Source organism: Mauremys mutica, chromosome 5, assembly GCF_020497125.1.
Source record: "Mauremys mutica isolate MM-2020 ecotype Southern chromosome 5, ASM2049712v1, whole genome shotgun sequence".
Classification (NCBI taxonomy): Eukaryota; Metazoa; Chordata; order Testudines; family Geoemydidae; genus Mauremys; species Mauremys mutica.
The window spans coordinates 108,844,467-108,869,990 of NC_059076.1; the positions used below are offsets into that span (position 1 = coordinate 108,844,467).

Genomic DNA, 25,524 nt, shown 5'->3' on the forward strand with positions numbered 1-25,524 from the left:
CCGGGCGGACGTCCGGTGCCGGAGTGAAGTGTCCCCGCGGTGCCGACGGGCGGTGCCGGTTGTCATGTGGTGTAGCCGGCGAACGGGACCTGCGCGTGGCTCGGTGCTGGGAGGTCGACCGGCGGTGCCGGGAGCTTGACCTTCGGCCTCGGGAGGTTGACCTTCGGGCCCGGGAGCTCGACCGGCGGCCCCGGGAGCTCGACCGGCGGCCCCGGGAGCTCGACCTGCGGCGTCGGGAGCGCGAGCGACGGTGCCGGGAGCTCGACCGACGGTGCCGGGATGCGGATCTGGACCGCGTGCGGCGGCGCCTGGAGCGGCTTCGTGACTCTCGACGCCTGTCGCGGTGCCTGGAGCCGGACCTGGTGCGGTGCCGGCGACTGGGCGACCTGGATTTGGAGCGTCGTCGGGAGTGCGACCGGTACCGCGACTGGGAGCGGTACCGGGACTGCGACCGGCGAGGGGACGGAGAGCGTCGTCTCGACGTGGATCGTCGTGCCCGGTGCGGCGGAGATCGGTGCCATGACCGAGACCGGGATCGAGATCTGGCGGCGGTGCTGCGATCAGCTCGGTCGGCCGGGGACGGGGGGTGCATCATAAGCGGCTTCCCCATAGATTTGAGAGTCCGCACCGGTGGCAACGGCAGCTGAGCGCTTGCATCAGCGGTAAGGTCAATCAAGTGTCTTGCCGTCGCGAATGCCTCGGGCGTGGACGGCAGCCTCAGCTCCTCCTCGGTAGGTACCGGGGAGCTGGGCGGTGCCGGACTCGACGGGCCTTGCGGCGCCGGAGTCGACGGCACGGTGCACGTTTTGTGCACAGCCTCAGCCTGCACCGTTACAGTCGGAGGCGGCTGGGCTAACGGTCTCTTGTGCTTCTCAGAGACCGTTTTCGGCACTTTGCGCTTCTTCCCCGGGGAGGGGGAGCGGTGCCGAGTCTTCGGTGCCGGGTGCCGAGGTGCATCGGCACCGGGGCGGCTGGGAGCGGTCGGCGCGCCGCTAGCTGAGGCAGTCTTTGGCGCCGTCGGTGCCGGTGCCGGCGGTTGGAGTGCTGACTCCATGAGGAGTTGTTTTAAGCGTGAGTCCCGCTCCTTTCTCGTGCGAGGCCTGAAAGCGACGCAGATGGGGCACTTGTCCGACCGGTGCGACTCTCCAAGACAGCGGAGGCAGGAGTCGTGCGGGTCACTCACCGGCATAGACCGCTGGCAAGCCGCGCAGGGCTTGAAACCCGCCGGTCCGGGCATAAGCCCGCACCGGGGCGGAAGAAGAGGGCTAACCCCTCTAATTCCCTAATTACTATCGTAACACTAACTATAGAACTATTAAGAAGACTTAACAACTATAACAACTATATACACTAACTAACGGAGAACGCTAAGCTGTGGAGGAAAGCAGATCATTCCACTGTTCCTACTAGCTGTCACGGGCGGAAAGAAGGAACTGAGGAGCGGACGGGCCGGCTGGGGTATATATGCGCCGCCATGGCGGCGCCACTCCAGGGGGCGCCAGCCGGCCCGCCGGAGTTGCTAGGCTAAAAATGTTCCGAAGAGCCGTGCACGCGCGGCGCGCACACCTACAATGGAATGGATAGGAGCAATCACTCGAAGAAGAAACATTTGTTTCACATGGAAAGATGTTTTAATATACTTCTAACAGACATCCATACAACACAAATGACCTCACAGATACAAATCCTTTGATATAGTACAACAAGCAAACAACTTTATGAATTACATGTATCCACTCATGGAGCCAAAACCATTTCATTGCTTTATCCCTGACACTTAGAACAAGCATTTGCGAAAGAATGTTTCCAATGGTATACAGATTCCATTTCTATCCCTGAGGGGTTGTGAGAAACAGACCGTCAGCTTTTCATTGGTCCAGGATTGAAAGTTACAAAACTTCACTGGCCCAATGGGTAAGATAAATAAATAAATAAGCCCCAAACAGTTTACTTTCCCTAAATGTGGAATTTAAGACAGCTGTTTGAGTAACTCAAAGAGCTTGTCTACAAGGGATATTCAGGGCAAGTCTACACTTAAAGTGTTATGTTCATGCAGCTGCCCTGATGGAGCTGTGCCACTGTAGTACTTTAAATGAAGACACTATGTCAATGGGAGAGAGCTCTCCAATAAGCACAGTTAATCCACCTCCCCGAGAAGCAATAGCTGTGTCAGCGGAAAAAGCTCTCCCACTGACACATCACTGTCTATACGGGGGTGGGGTGGGGGGGGTGTTAGGGTGGTATAACTATGCTGCTCAAGAGTGTGGATTTTTCACCCCCCCGTGACACAGTTATACTGATAGAGGTCTGTAGTGTAGGCCATAGAAAAATTAATCAAAATTAACTAAAGGTGGGAATTTAAAATGGAGTAGCTAAACTGCATTAAATCATTGCGTGGACACACTCATTCAGAATTAAAAAAGCCATATTCACTTTGGAAATGAATTACATTAAACCGAATTAAGGCCACTTTAATTCTAAATGAGAATGTCCACACAGAGGTTTAATGCAGTTTAACTAATCCACTTTAAATTCAGACCTTAGAGCTGTACTACGCTGAAAACTTACATTGCTCAAGGATCTGAAAAATCCACCTTTGAGAGACATAGCTAGGTTGATGGAAGAATTGTTCTGTTGACCTAGCTAACATTTCTTGGGGAGGTGGATTAACTACAGAGACAGAAGAACCTCTCCCGTCACTGTAATAAGCGTCTACGCTGAAGCGCTGCAATGGTGCTGCTGTAGCATTTTAAATATAGACAAACCCTTAGTTAATGATTAACTTTCCTGAATGACCCCATGTGGGCAAGCCCAAAGCTTTGTTATATTAAAAGCATCTCAAGTGAGTAGGATTAGTGGATAGCAGGGCAGCTGAAGTGTCAAAGGAGCTTGATAAAGGCATCACACTGCTCCACAGTTTATCTGAGAGATCACCAATATAAATGTGGCATACATGTATCAGGTACAGAAATAACTTGACAGATGCTGTGGTGTTCGCTCTGCTGCACAATAAAGCATGAAGTTGAAGACAAATTGCCTTTTGCACAAAAGTATTCTGATTATCCACAGTCCAGTTCATTTGAATTTCTTGTATGTGTTGTGTAAATTAAGAGCATTAATTAGATTTGGTCATACCTGATAATCCATCATACTGAAGCTTGGGAAAAATTCAAGAATGCGAGACTCAAAGAAGTATGGAAATATCCAAAAAATGGGCAACTCTTTGCTGCTGTGATCTAATAATAAAAAGTTTCAGATATATTTTTTGTTAAATAAGGAAAGCAGAATGAACTGCATGAAAATTTACTAATATTTATGCACTCAATGCAATGATGTGTGTGACAATAGCTCACATGGAACCAATTCCATTAAGAGGGCAGAATGTTAGCCAGACACTATGGTTCTATCCAGCTCCTAGCAGTAAGTTTACCTGGGAAGTTAGCTTCCATGTAGACAACAACCAAGGACAGGTGAAAGTGACATTTGTTTAACGTCTTATCCACAAAACAAATATAGAAGAAATAAAAAAAAAAAAAAGAACCTTTGTATAAAGAAAGTGATTTGTTACAATGTCAGGATATTATTAGTCATATTTTTGAAAGAGCACCTCAACCATTAGTTAAAACATACATTTAATTTAGCATATTGGTCTTACATCTTTAGAAACTAGAATGAAAATCTGTGTACATCAACTCAAGAGTTAGGTACTGTTTTAAACAGTAGTTTATTATTACGGGGTGATGAAGTTATTAACTCATCTTATTTGCTTGTAACAAATACCTTCCTCTTGTGTCTCTCTCCATGTTGCAATCAGCTTTTTGAAACTAAAAGCCAAGGGCTCCACCAAACCTCCGAATGGGGGATCAGTCACCAATATGACTCCTTCACCTTTCTCTTGATGCAAGAATTTTCTACAGATTTCATGTGCAGCCTTCAGGAGATATAGGTTACTTTCCAGAAAAAGAGCTCAAAAAGTTTAAGGACAGCATCAGACATTATTAAAAATATTTGTTTTTTTATACACTTGTAGTTTCCTTTTAGAAGTCTGAAAATGTGTATTGCCTTTCAATTTTTTAGTGAATTTAGTGTTTGTGAAAATTGTTAGATTGAGAACACTGAGTCCTTTATTTTTCATAGGCTAGATATAGTAAGGACAGCAACAGTTCGAGCTTCCTAACAGTGCCCTTCTTATTGGGACCTAACCTTGACCTGGAGGGATGGAGGCCGCTAGGATTGAGAGTAGCCTCTCAGTCTCAATGTTCATTCAATATTTGCTCTTTTCCCTTGGCTGGCAATTAGTGCAAATTATGAATGCAGATGGTAAATAGCCACCCCGCTAGAAATTAGGATAAAGTCACCAGTTCATTCCATATCATTACCAAATCTATTACTTTCAGAAACCAATATTCCATTCTGAAGCTGGATTTCCACTGATAGCCTTGCACATCTAGATTAGTATTCTACTAACATTCTAAACAATCATGTACAACCATGTCCAAAAAAGTGCAGTGGTTTAATAGCTTCAAATGATTTATTATACTATTATCTATACATTTCTATAGTGCCAATCATTTGAGACTTCCCATAAGTTAAAAAAAATTAAACTACAATGAGGTGTAACTATCCCTAATACTTTAAAAAAAAAAAAAAGTGTGAGATACAGTAATACTTTAATAGAATGATAAAGGATTGGATTTGAACCAAGAAAGCAAGAAAAGTTTATTATGGAACTGAAACCTCAAATAGCTAGTTTCATTCCTGAATGTTAGTTTAATTTATTACTTTTGAGTCAACGTTAAAAGCAATAGATATGTTGTTATAAGCTGGTAGCTACCGTAACATTTATTGTGTAAAATTACTTGGATGAAGGTATTGTCAGAAAATCTCAAATTTGTAAATTATATTACAGTATGGTTGTACTCTGGAAAGTGACTATAAATATGGCATTGTGGGGTTGCATGTTTCTTTTCAATGATTCCCAGACCAAAAGTGCTCAGTATAACTGTAAAAAGATGTTTTTACTAACTGTAAATACTACATATTTGTCCTCACTTCAGAGAGTCAAGCTGAGATATTTCAATCTTGCACATTTGTAGTAAATCCTGCCCTTAGTGGACCAGTGTAATCCCACTGTCTTCAGTGGGACTTTAATAATACATTCTGTTAGCGATTCACAAATGGGAAGCTTGTTCCCTCTTCACGGTGTTGGATCTGCAAGACTAACTGGAGCAAAAAGCAATAGCCAGCAGATAGGACTCTGAAGACACAAAGGGAGTAATCTGCTAAGAAGGGTGGGGCCATTTTTATGAATTCACTTCTCAGACTGGAGAAAATAACTTGTACTGATTAACTACTTTTTAGTTTTTTTCTCTTTAATACAAAATAGTTTAAGGAAAATAGGCACTTATTCTTGGATATAACGGTATAAGTTACTGAAGAAACAGACACTGCTATTGTTTGATCTAAAGTAGAGTTTGCTGGGCATTACATTATGGTAACCACTTTGTAATATTTTGGACTATATTAGTAATTTGAACAAAATTCTACATGAACAACATACACAGTTTTGAGAAAACGTTCAGGGAATTTGACTGGCCCTTACCTCTCCACCAAAGAAATAATGGTTAAACATATTATAGTGGCAGAAGTCTTCCTCTGTATAAAACTGTGAATACCTGTAAAGTAAGTTTTCAATGTAATAGAAAACATATAAATAAATTCCTGTATGTTAGTAACAAGATTTAGGGGGAAAACTTGTGAGCACAGGGCCATGACTGCTTAATTACAAATGATCTTGGCAGGCTGAGTGCAGAAGTACTTATATTGGCCAATCACTGAGCTAGTTGGAAAACAAGTATACTTCATGGATCCTGGCTAGGGGGAAAAAAGAACAGATGGCAAAAATTAAAAATAAAGTAAACCGCACAGAAAAAATAGTGTGTGTATGTTTCCCAGACACACACTTAGCAAAACCTACCTGAAATCAATATCTAGCAGAAGGCTTTTAACACTGGACTCCTGTTCTCGTGACACTTTTAATCGGATCAACTCATGGAGCCTGAAGTAATTAAAGCAAAGCAGTTTTACATATCATATCATATATCATGAGTGCTTCAGAAAATAGTCAACTAGATAAAGAAAAAAACTTATTTTTCAGATGAAATAACTTGAATTTGGGAGATTTCAGTTTGATCAATCTTTGAATTTCACTAATATTTAAAGTTAGAAAGAAATGTCCCATTACCTGAAACACAATATCAGAGATTAAAAAGCAGTGGAGATTGTTAAGCCCATCAGAATTCTCAACACTTTTTTTTTTAAATAAAAAGGCTTCTTGTGTGAAGGGGAAACCCAGTGCACTTCAGTGCCACTACCATGGAAAACAGCAAAACTCTACTTTCTAATGAATGAATGAGTGTTGGTACTTCACTATAATATTTATAAGGTCTTCCCTACCTGCATCTTCATAAACTGCTTTGGCAATACCAAGCACTTCGAACCAGAGCTCATGAAGGCACTTTTAATGTCACATACAGAGGGAGAGAACTCTTCTACTAGATACTCAATCATGTACGAAAAAGGACTAAGCAAATTAGTAACAAGTATTTCTATTGACATATTGATGCTTACTAACATACCTTGGTGTGCCAACACAGAGCACTCTTTTGAATCCTAGTGCAATAATAAGGTCCAGCAGAAACTGACAGCTTCTATCTGCAAACAAATACTGTGCATTTGTCTTCTTATTCTTCAGTGGACACAAAAGTTGACTGGGCCTTTGTAAATGGGCAATGGAGAGATCACTAAGTACTTGATGGCCAGAGTGTTTTCCCCACTCCATGGGCAACAGCAACTGCTGGCATTCTTGACAAAATTTCCTTTTTGATGTTGGCAACAGACCAAACTGCTTATACCTTCAAAATACAAGATAAAATGAGGAACCAATTTTACAAAACAAACCATTGAATGAAAGTATGAAATTAGTCCAAGTATTTTATAAAAGTTTAAACAATAAAATAGCACTGTTTCAAAGGTACTGCACCTCAATCAATTAATGGTTAAGAAAAAAATGTTCAACAGCATGCTTGAGAAAAGCCTTACTTGACAAGAGAAGGGTGTAGCATGGGGGCTAAGTGTGTTGTAAATCTCCCCAGAGGCTGGTCTACATAGAGAAGAACCTATTCCTGCTACCAGCTAAAGAGCTACTCCTTTAACTCAAGTGGTAGAAACCTTTTTCTTTTGGTGCTAAAGGTTCAAATGACCTTAGTAACTGAAGACATTGGGCCCCCTCCAGACTTCTAGCAGCAACATGGTCAGTAATACCCTTGGCCTGGGGCAAAAACTTCTTCTAAAAACTCTGGAGTAGGAGGACAGCAAGACCTTTATGAAATATTCGGTAGTGTACATTTCCTTTAGGCTGTGCTATCCAGCTCACTTAATCATTTTTATATTATTCTCTAACTGCATTCACCACTTGATTTGAACTCCTACTACTGCTGACCTACATTCTTTTTATTACCTTAGTGCCCACAAAAAATGTGCTAGGCACTGTCCACTCATACAAAGATACAGTCCCTGCCGTGAAGAGATGACAATTTAAGGAAACATTTCATGTAATTTTGTCTTCATAGTTGACTGGTTCTTACTTTCCCAAATCTTGTCTGTAATTTTTCATATTTTTAATTAGTATAATGGAGGGATGATCAGTACATCTGATGTACCTAAACTAACTACATGCTCATATTTAGTAATGAAAATGCACATAGTAACAATACCTTTCCATGTTCTGTCTGTGTGACAAAGAGGGTTGACAACTTCTATTAACTTCTTCTCGCGCTGAAAGTCTAGCTTCTGACACCTGCAGATATAGAAAATGTAAACAAAGGTGTGAACCTAACTATGCTATATGAAAAGTTCACACTTCTCTGTTGAAAAAAAGTATGGAATCCCAAAGACCTAACATTTCTATTTCTGCACCTGACTATCCCTGCAAAAGATTGTACTATTCAGAAAAATTCCGACAATCCCCGCGGAGATCATGACAGCATTCAACATACTGGGAAGGTGATTCCGTGGAAGAATTCAAACATCCTATGAAAGGATAAATTCTCTTCTTTTCATCCTTCTATAATAATAAAACCAGGAGTGGGAAATCAAAAATGTTCTTTTGCAGTGGAGAGAAGGATTTATCCACTGCTAAAGGATACCACAGTCTAAATGAGATCTTAATCCCAGTATGGAGTATAGCCTGGTCCTGCCACAGAGGACAATGAGAATTTTGCCATTGGCATCAATAGGTGGAGGATCAAGGCCTTGTAGCTGTCCTGAAGGTATGACTGGCCCTCCCCAAGTATTTATTTTACTCCTATAAGAAATTCACACTTCTTGTCAGATTTTATTTAACTTTTTTAATGCAGCTGCAAAACATCTACAAAGAAAGGACAAAACTAGTTTATTTAAAGGACACAATGGAAGGCAGTGAAGTTTAATGGACTGGGAACCAAGGAACCTATAGTAGTGGCTTTGCAAAGTATGTATAATTCCTGTATAGACACATGTTTATCCACTGGCAACACCACTTCACTCCACACAATCCAGTGTATAGACATCACACACAGTTTTCAAGTTAGACAACTTTTCCTCACTGCCAAACAGCTGGGTTTGAACAGCAGACCAAGGGGTGCAAGGCTTAAGAACCTGATTAATAAACTTCTGCGTTAATATGATCCCCTTAGAAGTGAGTTTTAAGATCCAGTTTGAATCATGCACAGATATGTTGAGAATAGTATTAGAGAAATAGATAAGTTACACACTCATGAACATGAAGAAATGATAACATCAAGTCCAGTGGGAAGATATTGTTGCAAGCTATCCCCTCTGAGCTCCACCAATGCTCATCAATCCTCAGTTAACATTCTTTTTAAATTGTCTAAGCAAAGACATACAAATCAGGAAAGGGGGTGCAAAGAACTGTGTTTTGTTTTGTAATATTCACATAGAGTGACATTTAACCTCAGCTGTACTTCCTTTGAAAGCAAATCCTATTTGAAACTGGATCCCCAGAGCTGCAGGGATATTTCACCATTTAACCCATTCTCTTCGTCCGACAGTTGGAACTTTCTCAGATAAAAGAAATCTTCAGTTCAAATATATATACACACAAAAGGAAAAAAAATGTTTACCATATCTTAAATAGTATTTTCTTACCTTCTCATTTTCCCATTGAAAAAAATTACAGTCTTTCCTATCTCTACATGCTGAACAAGCATAAAATCTTCTTCCCTCTTCTTTTCCTTGGCTAATCTTTACAAACAGAAGAGTAGGACCTAAAGGAGAAATGGGCTGAGATCAGTACATTTAAAAGAAAAAAAATGCAAATTTTCCATTTCCTACAACACTAGTTATAAGGGATTACAGAATTAATTTGAGATATATTTATGGCCATCCCTCCTCGACCCTCCCTACCTCCCCTCTGCTCTGCTCCAACTAGCCCCCGTTCTCTCCAGCCCCTTCCCGTCTCAAGTTGCCTCCCCATCAATCCCCGCTGGCCTCTACTCCCTCCCACCAGCCCCCATTCTGCCCAGCCCCACCCTTCCTTCCCCTCCCCTCCCACCAGCCCCCATTCTGCCCAGCCCCATCCTTCCTTCCCCTCCCCATCCACCAGCCCCCATTCTGCCAGCCCCACCCTTCCTGCCCCTCCCCTCCCACCAGCCCCACCCTTCCTGCCCCCCCCCTCCCACCAGCCCCCATTCTGCCCAGCCCCACCCGTCCTGCCCCTCCCCTCCCACCAGCCCCCATTCTGCCCAGCCCCACCCTTCCTTCCCCTCCCCATCCACCAGCCCCCCTTCTGCCCAGCCCCTCCTTTCCTTCCCCTCCCCTCCCCCCAGCCCCCATTCTGCCCAGCCCCACCCTTCCTTCCCCTCCCCTCCCACCAGCCCCCATTCTGCCCAGCCCCACCCTTCCTTGCCCTCCCCTCCCCTCCCACCAGCCCCCATTCTGCCCAGCCCCACCCTTCCTTCCCCTCCCCTCCCACCAGCCCCCATTCTGCCCAGCTCCACCTTTCCTGCCCCTCCCCTCCCACCAGCCCCCATTCTGCCCGGCCCCACCTTTCCTTCCCCTGACATCCTTCCCCGACCCTCCCTACTTCCCTCCGCTCCCCTCCAACCAGCCCCCATTCTCCCCTGAGCTCCCCCCAAGCCCGCTGCCTTCTGCTCCCCTCCCAGAGGCCGGGCTCAGGGCAGCGCTACCCCCCGACTCACCGTGCGGGCAGCAGGGAGCGGGCCGGCCGGACTCCTGCCCCAGCAGCACCGCTACCCCCGAGCCCCGCAGATTCCTCTCGGTTCCGGCCGCCGCATCCTCCATGTCAGCCGCCAAGCCCCGGTGCGCGGCTCCCGCCGCAGGTTGCTATGCCCCTGTCCCGGCAGCCTTAGCGCACACCGCCGGCATGGGGCGGTGATCCCCGCGGGCAAACCCCACGCCGCGTGCGGCGCCTGCAGCGCCACCCCGTGGCCGGAGGAGCGCCCGCCGCAGGTGGGTAGCCCCGGGGATTTGCATCCCTAGTTAAATGACAAATTTCCTCACTTCTGTCCCTTCCCTCGCCCCCACCCGCACAGAGAGCTGCGGCTGTACTTGCGCGCCCCAGACCCCCTTTTGAAATTTATTCTCGCACATCTTTTAAAAACAGTACCTCCTTGCTGGAGGTAGGAAGAGAGCTGAGAGTCCACCTAGCCCTTGTTTTTCTTGTTCTGCATTGGTTCCCCCACCTCTCATCATTCAGCCACACTCAAAACAGGCTTCTCAAATGTGGGTGTAATGCAGGGGACGTCTTCTCCTTAGACTGCAACAGGAACCAGCTGAACTGGAACAGTATTTTAATAGGTTTTATCAGATTTGTCTGTATCACTGCTCTTGGAGTGCGACATCCACATGGTCAAGTTGTTTATACTTTAAAAAGTTACCTTTTAAATTGACATTTTTCATGCACATTAACTTACACAGACAGAAAGGGTGGTTTTGCACAAGTAGACCTCGCTGTGGGCCTACTCTGAAATTTGACTTCAGCACAGGGAAAAGTTTCACCTGCAGCTGATCCCTTTGCACAAGAGTTGTTTTCCAACTTCAGACAAACAAGTTTTTACTGCTGTGGAAGCCAATTTCACCTACAGAATCAACACAGCTGAGATTGGATGAACTGCATTCTATTCCTTCTCAATCAAAATTCTTTAGTGAGTGCTCATCACATCTATACAACCCCACTGAATATAGGGGAGTTGCACACATGTCACATGGAGCAGAATTTAGCCTGCACAACCTTTATTACTAGTCATAGATACAGGATAAGAAAACCCAGCTGGTCTCTCAGCTGCCAAGTGGAGGTTGTCAACTGGCAGATAAATATAGAAATCAGCTACCACAGAATGCCCTTCTGACTTGGACAGTTGCTTCTTTCAACAATACTGGTTCTGAAACTAGCAGGTGGAAAGTTTATCTTCCCATGGTAAAAGTGCAGTCCGTGTGACTCCATAGGACCTCTGCTCCTTCTCAAATGTTTTACACACACACACACACACACACACACACACACACTCTCAAAACAAGGAGTCACCCTCAACTAAAATAAAGAAAAAAGGGATATGGAAAATCCTACTCTCTTCTTTGGTAATTAAGGATATATCTACACAGCAAAGAAAAACCTGCAGCTGGCCCATGCCAGCTGACTCAGGCTCATGGGACTCAGGCTTTGGGGCCATTTCATTGCTGTGTAGACTTCTGGGCTCCTGGGCCCTGCAGGGTCCTAGAGTCTGAATTTCAGCCCAATGCCGGAAGTCTACACATCAATGAAACGGCCCCACTGCCCTGGCCCTGCAAGCCTGAGTCAGCTGGCACAGGCCAGCCATTGTTTTTTCTTTGCTGTGTAGATGAGTAAGTGTGCCATGTACATGCTATCTTGGACAACATATGGACACAGAACACAAAGGGAAATGATCAGGTGATAATAAAATAAAAGTATCTAACTACAGGATCATTAACTAGAGTGAAGCTGCCTGCATTTCTTAATTTCACAAGCATATTATTCACAGTATTTATAAAGTCAGCCAAGAGGAATTCTTGTTTGCTCCTTACTATTCATTGGCAGGAGACAAGTTGTAACAGAGCGGCAGCACATGCGTTTATACTGTGACTCTTGATATAAGGGAAATGATAGAAACTGCAGTTATTTTAATAACTTGTCAAGTGATTATAGAAATGGCAGGATTCAGGACTCACCCTCTTCTTCTGTTGTTGGTGCTTATTAGATAGGTAAAGAATATTTACTAAATAGCTAAATAATGTAACCATTTTCAGAATACCAATTCTTGTTTCACTCTCATCATAGATGAATGGCTGAACAGCTTCTTCACATCAAGTACTCGAGTCTCAACAGAATGTTAAGTATGCAAAATAAAGTTAGTATCCAGTATATCCAACTGCTTATTAGAAACAAATGTAAGTTTGTTAGTATAGTACTAATGGCATTGCAAGTGTTTTTTGTTGTACTCTTTCCTATTATATGTAATATTGAAAAAATTCGAATAATGTTCTACATGGATGTACAATTTATCTTGTAGAAAGTGGTTTGGATGCAGACTTCACTTACTCTTTTGTAAAGGCCCTCTTCCAGCTTAAGAAATAAGACACCTGAGGCACAAACTGTCCATTTCAGACTGACATTTATTGCAAGTAAGCATGCCCAGTACCTTAAATATACTCTTTAAAATTTAAGAAATTGTTCAGCTAAAAACTGAAGCCATAGAACCTTATAAAGGTGGCTGCCTCCATCTTATTTTAAACACCACAGTCCAGTAAGTTATACATTTAAGGCTTAGACATTTTAGCAAATCAAGTGAATTCCTGACATGCTACAATATGTACATCTACCCAAAATTATATAAAACAGTATACAAGGATTTTGTTCTTGGGATTAATAGTATTGCTTGGAATTATAAAATACAGCAATATCTGAAATACTTAAAAACTGTAGGTTTCCTAAAAGCAACAATATTTGTAACAAAGGTTTTTCCCCAACCCCAGGTCCTAACCTTCAAGGACACCACTGAAGTAAAAATAATTTACCATATTACATAAGCCACAAATGTGGAAGATGAGCCTATATTTTAAACTGTGTAGCTTCAACATAAAAACAAATAAGTGGCAGACAAACATGGGGTTGCAAGGAGTCCAATGACAGTGTTGCTGTACGTTACACATTGCAATCTATTTTCTGCTTTTGCTGGGCCACAATAAATAATGGAGAGTGTTTAAATTAAAATGTTGCAAGTGGGGTGGCTCAATAACCAACACTCCAGTGTTTTCATCAATCAACAATGGCAGGGAACTACTTTGGTGTCAGTTAATATACTCAATTGAATTGTCATACATAGTGTTAGCAATCAACCCATCAATTCTAAACAAAACTATGCAGTATTTTGTTGTCATGATGGAACTATAGAATGCTACCTATGGAGACAATATATTACAGAAAATTTTCCGTAAGTTATTTAAATATACAAAGCGATCCTTAAAAGGCTAAAGACCAAATTTCACCCAACAATACATGGACATAACTCCCACTGAGGCCAAATGAAGTTGTGTACACACATAGGGCAAAAATTTGCCCTAATTCTGATTAAACTAAGATGTGCTTTTTTGGTCCCCAACTCAAAAACCTTTGGAGTATTTTTCAAGTTTCAAAAATTGCCACTAATGCACTTTTTTAAATGCATGACCATTTTATTTTAATTTTCCAACTCACTAGGCTATGAAAACCCATGGAATAACTTATGACATCTGTAAGCAGTAACACTGAATAGCATTTTTACAAAGAAAGAGAGAACATGCTGTGCTTCATTTCTAAAGCATATATAAAAAGGATCAGTTTATAATTGTATGTGCTCACATTTATATCCAACAATAAGCATTTTTTCTATGTTGTATTCAAAAGTAGTCTCTCAGAATATGTAAACTGTAAGTTTTCCCTCTAGTATGAATTCAGCCTATAAAAATACAGTATAGACAAATTCCTCTCATTCCCTGACATAAGGATTCACAATTTTGACACAAAAATTGTAAACTTTGATTACATTCAAAATACAATTCTTAAATCTTTACATTTTCAAGTTAAGTTTTGAGGTTTTGGCAGTCAGCGTCCTCGGTATACAGCAGAATTACATTATTGCAGAGCCTTTTGTGTAAAGTAGCTTACTGAATTACAGACATTTACTTTCCTCTTATGTTGCTACCAGGAGGAAAAGAAAGGCTTCCTGCTATGAAAGGTCTGTGTGAATGCATTACTCAGATGAACAATTCGGCCCTGACTTCCAGTACTACTTCGCTCCACAACCACGCGTGGCATCTGCACTAGCTGAATTGGACTCCTTCCATCTTTTAATGCCTGAGTGAGGTTTAGTATCTGCAGAAATAAAAATAAGTGGTACCCAATGAAAATTTGATTGTAGGATTCTGGTAATTCTATTTTCTCGGTTATCTTTCTCCTAAAGAATCTCATTGTTTTAAAACTGCAAGTAAAACAACATAAGATACTACTGGGCAGCTGAATGTTCCACTAATCTTTTCTCTTGAGAGCATACACACCAAACCCTGCCTTAAATACATCTTGTGAAGCAAGTTCTTTCTGAACTACTGGAATAGGTTAAGAATGCAGAAATGCTTTCAGGTCTACATAGTCAAGCACATCTCCAAAGAAACCGATATCTTAAAACACAGGAGGGCCATTAACATTTTCTTAGCTTAGAAGTCTGCCAGCTAAGATTTTAGCTATGAAATGTCTCACATCACAAGAGAATGATTACAGGCTAAATTAAAAACCCATCTAAAATGCAGTTATCCTAGTTATTCCCTCATGTCTTTCATGAACCCTGGAAACCTTTGAAACGGAACAATTTTTTTAATTTTACATTACAAGAAGGGAAGTGTTAGGGCATCCAGTCTATGCTGAACTTTAGTGATGCTATTATAGCCTTTACACAGAGAAGTGTCTAAGCTTTTAGTTACATGGATCCCTGAGATACATGGCTTAAGGGAAGAGAATGTCTCTGAATGCAGCTAGTAGCTGCTAGGCCTACTCAGTTTGTGCTGAATCCAATGTCTCTTGTGAGTCAACAGACATTTTGGTGTAATTCTTGAAATATCTTCAGAAAATTGCTTGGAATACAAAAGGGTCTAAGAATTCTTAAGAGAATATGGTATTGAACAGTAAAATCTTAGCTGGATCTCTATTATTTAAAAAAGGCTTTTCTAAACTAGAATTTGTCTTGATTCTAAATTAAAGGTTTTGCAGAATTATTTTGTTAAATAATCAATTTTCAGTGGCAAGTTACCAGCATGTCATGAGAAGGTTACTCACTTGAATCAGTTTGGTGCTTGATGAATACATCCCAGTGATAACTCTGTGAAGAAGGGGATGTGACTTTCATATGTCCACACACCAAACTTCTTTCACAAGTTCTTTCAGAAACCAGGCCTAACAGTTCATTTTGACAAATATGCTTTTACTGGCTTTTCTGCTGGAAGAGCTACTTAATGTACCATATTTGGCCCATATTTGACTCAGAGAGCATCAATGCCAGGGACTTCTATGAAAAAGGGTCAGATTAACCCTGTACAATGCCACTGTAAAACTCAACATGCATAACTTCTGCATTGTTCAGACTGAAATCATGAGCACAAGGAAATCAGATTCATAGAGTTTAAAGCCAGAAGGGACCATTAGATCATCCCATCTGACCTCCTATATATCATAGGCCATTAAATTTCACCCAGCTATCCCTGTATTGAGCCTCATAACTGGTTTATGGCTAAAGCATCTCTTTCAGAAAGGCATCCCAGTCTTGATTTAACGACATCAAGGGGTAGAGAATCTATCATTTCCCTTGGTAGTTTGTTCCAGTGATTAAATCACTCTCTGTTAAGAGTGTATAACCTATTTCTAATTTGAAAATGTCTGGCTTCGGCTTCCAGTCATTGTTTCTTGCTTCTTTGCTAGATTTAGGAGCCCTTTCTCTTCTCCCTGTGAAGGTACTTATACACTATAATGAAGTCATCTCGATCTTCTTTTTGATAAAGAGTTCAATCTATTTAGTTTAAGACTCTCACTACAAGGCAGTTTTCTCCAGTTTCAATCATTTTGTATGGCTTTTTGCTGTACCTGCTCCAATTTTTCAACATTATTCAGTTCTGCATTCAGCATTTTTTAAAGAGAGTATTCCATTATGTCTCATCAATTCCTTATATAGAGGTAAAACTCACTTCCCTACCTCCAAGGATCGCATTAGCATTGCATGGGAGCGCATGTTCAGTTGTTTGTCCACTATGACCCCTAAATCCTTTTCAGAGTCACTGCTTTCCAGGATACAGCCCCCCTTTCTGTAGATATGACCTGCATTTCTTATTCCTCTAACTTTGCACTTGGCTATATTAAAATCGTTTTGTTTGACTTGGCCCACTTTACCAAGCAATCCAGATTATTCTGTACGTAGGGTGACCAGACAGCAAGTGTGAAAAATCGGGATGGGTGGGGGATAAGAGGAGCCTATAGAAGAAAAAGACCCCAAAATCAGGACTGTTCTTATAAAACTGGGACATCTGGTCACCCGATCTGTACGACTGGCCTTTTCCACCAGTCTGTGCCATCCATAAATTTGAATCAGCACTGTATTTATATTTACTTTCAGATCACTGACAAAAATGTTGACTAACATTGGGCCTAATATTGATCCCTGTGGAACCCCTCAAAAAGTACCCCCATTCAATGATGATTCCCCAATGACAACTACTTTGAAATCTGTCAGTAAGCCAGTTCTAAATCCATTCAACGTGCGCTCTAGATTTTATAGTGCCCTTTTTTAAACAAAATGTCATACAGTACTAAGTCAAATGCTTCACAAAAGTCAAAGGTAACTATAGATGCAACATACGTAACCCCCAAACTTGTAAATCTCCTAAAAAAGAATCAAATAAACTTTGTTGACAAGACATACTTTCTGTCAAATCAAATCTTATGTTCAAGTCATACATACATTAATTAGCACACAGACTAGCACTTCAACTTAAAATAGTAACTTCATTGGGAGATCTACTGGCTTACAACGTTTTGACTAGAAAGCTAATATAAAATGTAATATCCTAAAGTTATGGTGGCAGAGACTTTGGTCTCCAAGAGGGTTACTGTATATTAAAAATGAACTCCAAAGCGATCCAATCAACTAATGATTGATGCAAAATGAGCATAACCTGTGTGTTACATGCTAGAGAAGCCAGCTAAGCAAGCAGGTTGTGTAGTACTCCAGAGGTGCGCAAGACAGGTGGAAAGAAATTTATCCTTTTGAAATTTCATTCAATAATTCTGGGAAGTAGGTATATCTGTGTTTACATAAACTGCTAAAGTACTCAAAGTGGAATAATTCACTGTGTAAACATCATACTAAAAAGTATGCATTTTGATCAGAATCAGTCTCAATAAAACCACTAGATAGAATTCTATACTTTAAGATTGAATTGCAGTTTAACTGAAATGCACTTAATTTGTAAATCCCAAGGTGTAAACATGTGGTACAATGAATGATTTGTAAGGAGTTTCTGTTGCTCTGTCACACACTTAGGATGTGCTAGGTTTCACAAAACTGTCTTTCAAGAAATAAACATACTGTTAAGGTCAGGTGACGTTTCCTCAGCATTCACATTTATCTCAAGTTAACTGCTAATTTAATTCATTTTCTCAATTGCTGATTTAGCTGTATGCCAGTTTCTCTAAATACAGTTTATTAATCAAAGTATATCACTATATTTTGTTGAAAGTCCATAAAACCCTTTTACTAAGCTTTAATTTTGAATTATTATAGAGTCTGTTAGAGATGCTACATTAATAGCATCAGAAATGGAATTTCTTTAGCTGTAAAACACAGACAGAAATACCAGCATCAATATAAGCTTCCCTGCTGCCTCATTTCTATCCTAACGAATGGGAACAACCACTAGGAAAGAAACATTAAGTTCAGCCTTCATGGCCATTTGGCTAGATTTTTCAGAGATATTAATCACCCATAACTCCCTTTCAATTTAACAGCAGTTAGTTTCAGGTAGATCTGAAAAATCACGCAACTATTAAGAAATACAGCAACAATCTTAAATATCTTACTAAGTGGTAAAATTTTTAAAATGGGTCGTAAGGAATTTAAAAATCAGCCATACCTGTCCCCTCATCACTGACATTTGATTTTCAAAAGTAGCCTTGTCAAATCCTTTATCGGTCTTTATTCAAAATAAAAACACAGCAGTTATTTTCAAAACATTTTACCATTCTTAAAACCAGATGTATTTGGAAATACAATCTTATTCTAAGAATTGCACTGACCTTTTGTAAAATTTTAAAGTTTATGATTGAGACAAACTATAACTAGGAAGGAAATTCCCAGTACAAAAGCAATTATAAAATTAAGTGTAGTAGCTGTGAAAGATGACAGACTGGACTGGGACACTGTCAACATCAAAGTGAATTAGAAGTAGTTTCAGATACTACAGCTGTCCCCGGTTCTCTCTTTTTGTGATTTTAAAATATGTCTCACCTATTATTGTGTGAAAGAATCACACAAGGTGACCTATATAAGGGAAACAGGGAAGGCAGGGTATAAAATAGAGCGCTATAAACTGCGCAAAGTAACTGAAAATAGATTCTTTATTGTCTTTCAGTTTTAATTAATTAGGTATTACCTATAACAGTAAAAAGTTTCAGATATAAGTGGAGTATTTCTGTTGACAGTACCCTTTAAGACAAAACAGAAACAGCATGAGCAGGAACAGTGCAAGCTTAAAACCACCTTTCCATAAATGTTACTCAACCCCAATGTGCAGAAACTACCTATATGAGAGAAAGGACAGGTCTGTCTCCAGATCCATTAAATCCTTCGCATTTCTACTGTGACTAACAATGGGTGTTAGTTAGTGACAATTTTGATTGTGGTGTTTTAATAATTTTAAGTCAGACAAATACAAAATTACATTAATGAATGTGTTTCAGGACCCGACTTTTCCAATCAGAATTGCATGCTGAATGCACCCCCCCCGGTCATTTGGAGTATTCAGCATGATAAATGTTCATATTTTACAAGATTAGAATTTATATAAGTCCCCTTTACTAAGATTATAGTTGTGTTCAATGCTTTAATAAACAGAGTAAAAGGGTGTGTGTATTCACGACAATATATGGTTTGAATATCTTAAAATAAAACTGACAAAACCTCTGACTGGAAGTCCATTCATTAATGGAATGACACAGGTTTTAATATCGCTTTGAAGGCACATGTAAAATGAAATATTTTAAATATGTACCAGCTGGACTAATACCTGATATTACAGTGAAGCTTTTCCCCCCCAAGTTATTACTGTTTATTTGAAGTGCATGTTGTCAGGCACCTTAAGTGACAAATGTATTTAAATACATGTTTTAGTTATTAGTTTAGTGATTTTTAATTGATTATATAAAATTTAAAGTGTAAGAAAGGAGACTATTGCCCATCAATAAAGTTGATTACCAGCAACTTCAAATCTTTCGTGCACAATACAAGGGCATAACATTTACAGAGAGGGATGTATGACTACTATATGTCAGCCTATGTACCCCTTTTGCCTACTTTAGCGGTAAAGCACAAGTAGTATCACATAATGTGAAATAATTAAATAAAGCAATACAAGTTTCTAAGTTAGCTTTTAACAATTAAATTTTCCTTCCACATATACTACTCAATTAACTATCCCCTCTCAATTAAAAATGAATTCTGAATCACCTTGAACAGTTCATAAAGATCTTCACAAAGATCCTGTACAAAGTTCATGTCAGAAATACGAGGGAGAATCAAATCTCTGGTCTCTTGGGAAAAAGGAACTTTTGCTTGAGAAAGCCAAGCCCAATGAAATGGATCTAATGGGAAAAAACAGTTCAATTTCTTGATTAATTAACAGGTAGAAGTTAAAATCAAATGATCCGATACGGGCAGAAATCTTAGGAAATAACTTGTTATTAGGTATCAAAATACTAAACCATCTGTCAGTCAACAGTTACCAAAGGTTATTTACATACATCATATTCCAAATTTGTTTACCACTATTACATTCACTGTGTTTGCCCGTAATTACAAGTTAAATTTGATTGCTGTAAAGGCTTTAGTTTTTCAGAGAGACAACAGACGAAATTTTAAAAAGGTAATTAGGGTAACAACAAATATTTACTAGAATAAAAATAAAAAAGGTTACTCGTTCCAAAATAAAAGTCTCTACTTTCCCTATCTCCCCATCAGTTATATAGTTTGTCTTGGAGTGAAATACCGTCTATGATCAATTAAAACTACTTCCAGATTATTTGATTTAAAAATATAATCTAACTATAATTTTTGAGAAAAAGTCAATCTTAACTTGCTAAAATATTTTCTTAAAAATAGCGTGAAAATTAAAAATTAACAACTCTAGCAACTTTTTTTCTCAATGCTATCTGTGAAAGAACATAAGATGAAGTTTATGTAAGTTATATAATGCTTTTTAGACAAAAGCAGCTCTGCACCCCAGAGTTAAGGCTTTTGAACTACACTGAGATGCATGTTTTATTTTTACAAATAGTATTGCACCAATCTTGTCCAATTTAAGGAGGCTTATATGCTGAGATTAAAGAGCATTACTATTTTTCTGTTCAGTATACATTTTATTAATTTTAGTATCACAATACAGTGGATTCCACATATAGTCACTTCTCAGTTCTCAGCAAAAAATTACATTATCTGGAAGTTGCCCATAAGCAGAAGGCAGGTTTGCAGGGCTGCGGCTAGGGATGGAAGCGCTGGGACGTACCTTCCCTGGCTGCAGACCCACACACCAGCCTGAGGCCAGTGCCTGGCACATCTCAGTGCTTCCTTCCCTGGCTGCAGCCTCACAAGTCTGCCAGCCTTTCTTCCAAAAAAGTGTTAATAAGCAGCATGCCTGAGGCCAATAGCCAAATCCCACTAGGGATCAACTCTCAGCAAAATGTTGCTCTTAACCAAAAGTTAAGATTGGTATTGGTATTAACCAGCATCCACTGTACTTAAGTTTGCTGTCCCAGGTAAAGATTACCTTAACGTCTGTACAACAGAATAAGGCTGAAGTTATATGTCACTTTGTATTTGTCTACTAATTTCAATAAGCATTTCAAAAGGATGAAGAATAGCTTGTTTTGTAATAGGAAGAAATAGGACCATTCCCATTTACAGAAATAATCTGGGAATTTTAGCACTCAAGAGAAATTTTATGATAGCAAGCAGAAAGGGCTCATGAAAGATGCATCCCTAAATCCCTTCCAACCCCACATATCTAAGTAGGTATTCATATCAATTCATCCTATTGGTAACATCCATTAACAGTGGGGTGAAAAAAAAAAGCTAGTGAGCGACTACGAAGCACAAACACGTTCCAAAAAACAGTAAAAAGTCACTCAGTATTTGCTTATTTTCTCAAGGAAAAAATACACCATTGTTCAATAAAAACAAAAGTTACTGTGGTGAAAATATAGTAAGTATTCTCAAATTACAGTCTGAAGACAGTTATTCCCTCAAATTGAAGATTAAAGAACTCAATACTCACATGCTCTCCACTCGTCAGGATGTTTAAAGGGGAAAGCTAAACCATTATCAATTGCAGCAATTTTAATAACAGGTTCTTTACTGGTAGTCCATTGGATATCCTAGGGTAAGAACATCTCCAAGTTACTAGTAATTGAAATATCCATAAGGTATACACAGAATTAAGTATACAGTAAACTGCATTATTTTTTTTTAATATAGCTGGTTTAGTAACACCCCAAGTGCTTTAGACTGAACAAAAAAATAAATAAAAATAAAGGCATTAAGTGGGGGTACTCAAAATGAGGCCAAGTCAGGTGGATAAGGTTTGGATCCACTTATTCACCCCTGTAAACAGTATAAATGACCAAAAGCAACTACAGGAACTCCTCACTTAGTCGTCCCGGTTAAAGTTGTTTCGATGTTAAGTTGCTGATCAATTAGGGAACATGCTAGTTTAAAGTTGAGAAATGCTTCCATCTAATGTCGTTTGGCAGCCATCTGTTTTGTCCACTGCTTACAGGAAGAGCAGCCTGTTGCAGTTAGCTGGTGCATCATTAGAACAAGGGTGGACCAGCAGCCCCCATATCAGCTCCCTTAAGTTTCCTGTGCAATAGCTGTCCCTCCCCCCACTGCCATGTGCTGCTCCTGTCCTCTGCCTTGGAGCTGCTGCCAGAGACTCCTGCTTGCTGTGCGTGGGAAGGAGGGAAGAGGAGGGCTAATGTCAGGGTGTCTCCCCCTCCCCCCGCTCCTGCACTCCGCTTATCCCATCTTCCATAGAGCGGGGGGAGGGAGACACACCAGGGAGGGAGGGAGCTTCTAGGCAGTAGCTGCTTTCTCAGGGCTCAGCAAGCTGATTTAATTAACAAGGCAGTGTACTTAAGCTTGGGGTCAGCTACTTAAAGGGGAAATGAGCATTTTTTCTCTCACAGGCAGGGTGTGTGTCTCTGCCTGCCCTCCCTCCTTTCCTGCTGCCTTGCAGAGTGTTGTGAGAGTTAACCCTTGAGGGCTTAGTCAATTGCTAGTTCATTTAGCAGTAAGGCATTCCCTGGGAAATATCCCACCCTCTGACTCCTCCACCTCAGCCAAGCTTTATAATCATCATCACAGTGTACCAGTATTAAATTGTTTGTTTCAAACTTATACTCTGTGTGTGTGTGTGTGTGTGTGTGTGTGTATTATATATGTCATTTGTCTGGTGAAAAAAATTTCCCTGGAACCTAAAGCCCCTCATTTACATTAATTCTTATGGGGAAATTGGATTTGCTTAACATCATTTCGCTTAAAGTCGCATTTTTCAGGAATATAACTACAACGTTAAGTGAGGAGTTCCTGTACATCAAGACAGCCCAAAGGATCTAATTTAAATCAACAAAACCAAGACTAAGTATTAGATGAACAGAGCATATCAATAAAGTAGCTAAGATACTGCATTTGTATATGTTAGCAGACAGCATTATTGCTAAAGCACATGTGCTACAAAATGTTGCTTCCACTTCCATATGAAGTCCATTAGTTGTTATATCCAGGTCACTCTGTATTTTAATTTGACCAGAAATCCACATATTTCACCAGAAGGAGTACACTATCACATTCCTAGTTAAGCCACATTGTGCATCAGCATTCCAGCTAAACTGCTCAAATTTTATGAGTCAACTGACTAGTTCTGAAAAAGAATTCTTCTTACCTTATCGGAAAGATCAATATCATCATCTTGCTTTTCATATCTGACTAACCAGTTATCATTGCCCCTGTCTTCAAAAAGGAAAACAAAAGTTGTTGTGAGGACTTGCAAGTCTTTTACAATTAGCTGATCTTAAAATAATGTTGTAAAACGATTTGTTTCTATTGTGAATTGAAGATGGTTATTAGAACAACAAGGGAAAATATTCACAAAAATATTTTTTCTATCAAAATACACTTGTTTTAGAGTTTGTGGGGGAAAAAAAACTAGTATTATATTAACTGGAAAGATGTAAATATTCATGTTCAGCTTCCCTTTCTGGCTGAGCAAACCATGTAATATCAGGAAGGTCAGCAGAATTCATTATAACCTGTTTTCTCAGAATAAGTTGGCTGTATTGCGTATGTTCTCTCCAATCAAGTTGTGGGGAGGAGGGGAGAAGTGTCAGTAGCAGCAGTTGGAATTCGGCTCTGGGCTGCTGGTGGGGAAAGGGCAAGGCCTGTCTCCAAGATAATCCATGTTTTAACAAATTTAGCTAAGCACACAAAGGGGAAAGATCTACTTCTAAGGGAATTCTGCACCACTGTGCAAGCACAGAATTAATGCCCCCTGCAAATTCCCCCCCTCCACTGATTCTGATGGGGAGGCAACAGGAAGCTGCAATTACACCTTTCGCCCACCCAGGGCTGATGTGGTGCCAGAAGAGAGGGCAGCTGGCTCATGGGCCAGAGCAGCCAGCCACAGAGAGGGAGGTGTCAGAGACTGTCTTCCTCCACAGTGCCAGGTGGAGGCAACACAGGATATGTGGGGGGGATAGAGCAGGGCACACAGGGCTGCTGGGGGGGTCACACAAATTGGGGTGGGGGTACAGGAGCTAGTGGAGTGACAACATTGAGCCAGGGGATGAATTGGAGTGGGGGTGCAGGGCCACATGGGAATGGGGGAGTAGGGGTGGTTGAGTGGGGGTTCAGCGACACGTGGAAAAGGGCAGAGGCGCATGACTGAATGGGAGAGGCTAGGGGTCAACCATGGTCTGCATGGAGGAGGCTCCCCAAATCCTTAACAATCCCTTCCACTCTCCCCCACACCACTAAAAAAACCCCAAAACATAATCTTCTAGGTTCACTCCCAGACGCCTTCCAAGCAATTACTTCTCTCCCCTCAGCTCTTCCATTGCCCGACTCCCCCAACCAAGCCTTTGCACTGCTTGTGAGGGGTGCAGAAAATACGTTTCTTTATTGTAGTTTAAATGAATTACTCAAAGTTCTGTATTAATATGCCTAATAAGGAATCTACTTGCCAAAAAACATTTCCTGAGTCTTTATTGTTGTCTGTTTTGTTACAGGCATACTTGCTGATAGGTATTTTGAAATAAATTACCAAAATAATTGAAACTAGCATGATTATAATGTGTTATTTTGACAAATAAAATATGCGTAATTTTACAATATCATGCCCAGAATTTTTAATTTGTTGGTGCACAATTTCCCCAGGAGTAAAGGTCTATCCAAAGATGCTGAGAGGAGGGGAATAGAAGACAATCTTCATTCTTAAGAGGCCATTCTCTACCAGGAAAACACAATGGCATGTTGTAAATTCTTCCACAGGGTCTGCTGGGTAAAAGGGGATTGTGTGGGGACAGAGGGCTGGTGTATCTAGATCCATCATAGGTTTGGATAAGCATCCAAACTTTGAACATTTTGCTGTTCCACTATTGTTATTTTTGTACATAATTTGGTTGCGTGGATGCTGCTTTACATGTTTGGTTTTTAACTTTTTCTCCTTAAAGTAATATGGCACAGATCATGAAAATCCGTAAAAGTTTGGGGACACTGGGATCAAGCTTGGAAACTGGCTGCCAGACCATAACAGTGACCAGAAAGCACAATGATATCCTTATCTTCATACTTTCTTCTTTCAGGGAGTTTAAAGTGATATGCATCCTCAACAGGCTTTCCTGCTGCATCCCTAATAGGGGGAGGAAGGGAAGAGGAAATTGCAGTGGGAGGACCTGTAGAAGATCAAAAGAAGGAACCCACTATTGGCACAGCAGCGGAGGAAATGTCCATACCAAGTACCTTCACATTCATGAGGAAATTGGGCACCTATATAGCCTGCAACAGAACATCAGCCTCTAACTACAAAGAAGAAAGTTTGCCCAGCATGAGATGTTGAGGGCCAAAGTTCACAGTTCTCCTCCAG

General features: G+C 40.7%; 2 protein-coding genes and 1 long non-coding RNA gene across 9 annotated transcripts in view; 1 reads left to right on the forward strand and 2 right to left on the reverse strand.

Moving 5' to 3' along the window:
* Nucleotides 1-10,451, reverse strand: part of ZCCHC4 (zinc finger CCHC-type containing 4) — a 21,216-nt gene extending 10,765 nt beyond the window's left edge. The window contains exons 1-8 of the mRNA XM_045017646.1: nt 10,260-10,451; nt 9,208-9,326; nt 7,776-7,858; nt 6,639-6,914; nt 5,978-6,058; nt 5,603-5,675; nt 3,781-3,931; nt 3,136-3,236 (exon numbers count right to left, since the gene is read on the reverse strand). Of these exons, the coding sequence (XP_044873581.1) occupies nt 3,136-3,236; nt 3,781-3,931; nt 5,603-5,675; nt 5,978-6,058; nt 6,639-6,914; nt 7,776-7,858; nt 9,208-9,326; nt 10,260-10,362 (987 nt within the window). The 5' untranslated portion in view covers nt 10,363-10,451. The remainder of the gene's footprint in view (nt 1-3,135; nt 3,237-3,780; nt 3,932-5,602; nt 5,676-5,977; nt 6,059-6,638; nt 6,915-7,775; nt 7,859-9,207; nt 9,327-10,259) is intronic.
* LOC123370837 overlaps nt 1-14,403 on the forward strand; it is a 29,220-nt gene extending 14,817 nt beyond the window's left edge. Inside the window, exons 3-5 of one of the 3 annotated variants that reach the window (XR_006579585.1) lie at nt 12,377-12,446; nt 12,609-12,720; nt 14,283-14,403. This is a non-coding gene — a long non-coding RNA (uncharacterized LOC123370837). Of the gene's footprint in view, nt 1-12,376; nt 12,487-12,608; nt 12,722-14,282 lie in introns of those variants that run through there. The other 2 variants (XR_006579586.1, XR_006579587.1) reach the window with 2 other exon arrangements.
* Nucleotides 12,694-25,524, reverse strand: part of PI4K2B (phosphatidylinositol 4-kinase type 2 beta) — a 43,577-nt gene continuing 30,746 nt past the window's right edge. For 4 of the 5 annotated variants that reach the window (XM_045017653.1, XM_045017652.1, XM_045017651.1 and 1 more), the window contains exons 6-10: nt 23,326-23,393; nt 21,661-21,760; nt 19,839-19,972; nt 18,247-18,306; nt 12,694-14,449 (exon numbers count right to left, since the gene is read on the reverse strand). In XM_045017653.1, the coding sequence (XP_044873588.1) occupies nt 14,276-14,449; nt 18,247-18,306; nt 19,839-19,972; nt 21,661-21,760; nt 23,326-23,393 (536 nt within the window). In that variant the 3' untranslated portion in view covers nt 12,694-14,275. The remainder of the gene's footprint in view (nt 14,450-18,246; nt 18,307-19,838; nt 19,973-21,660; nt 21,761-23,325; nt 23,394-25,524) is intronic. The other variant, XM_045017650.1, reaches the window with a different exon arrangement.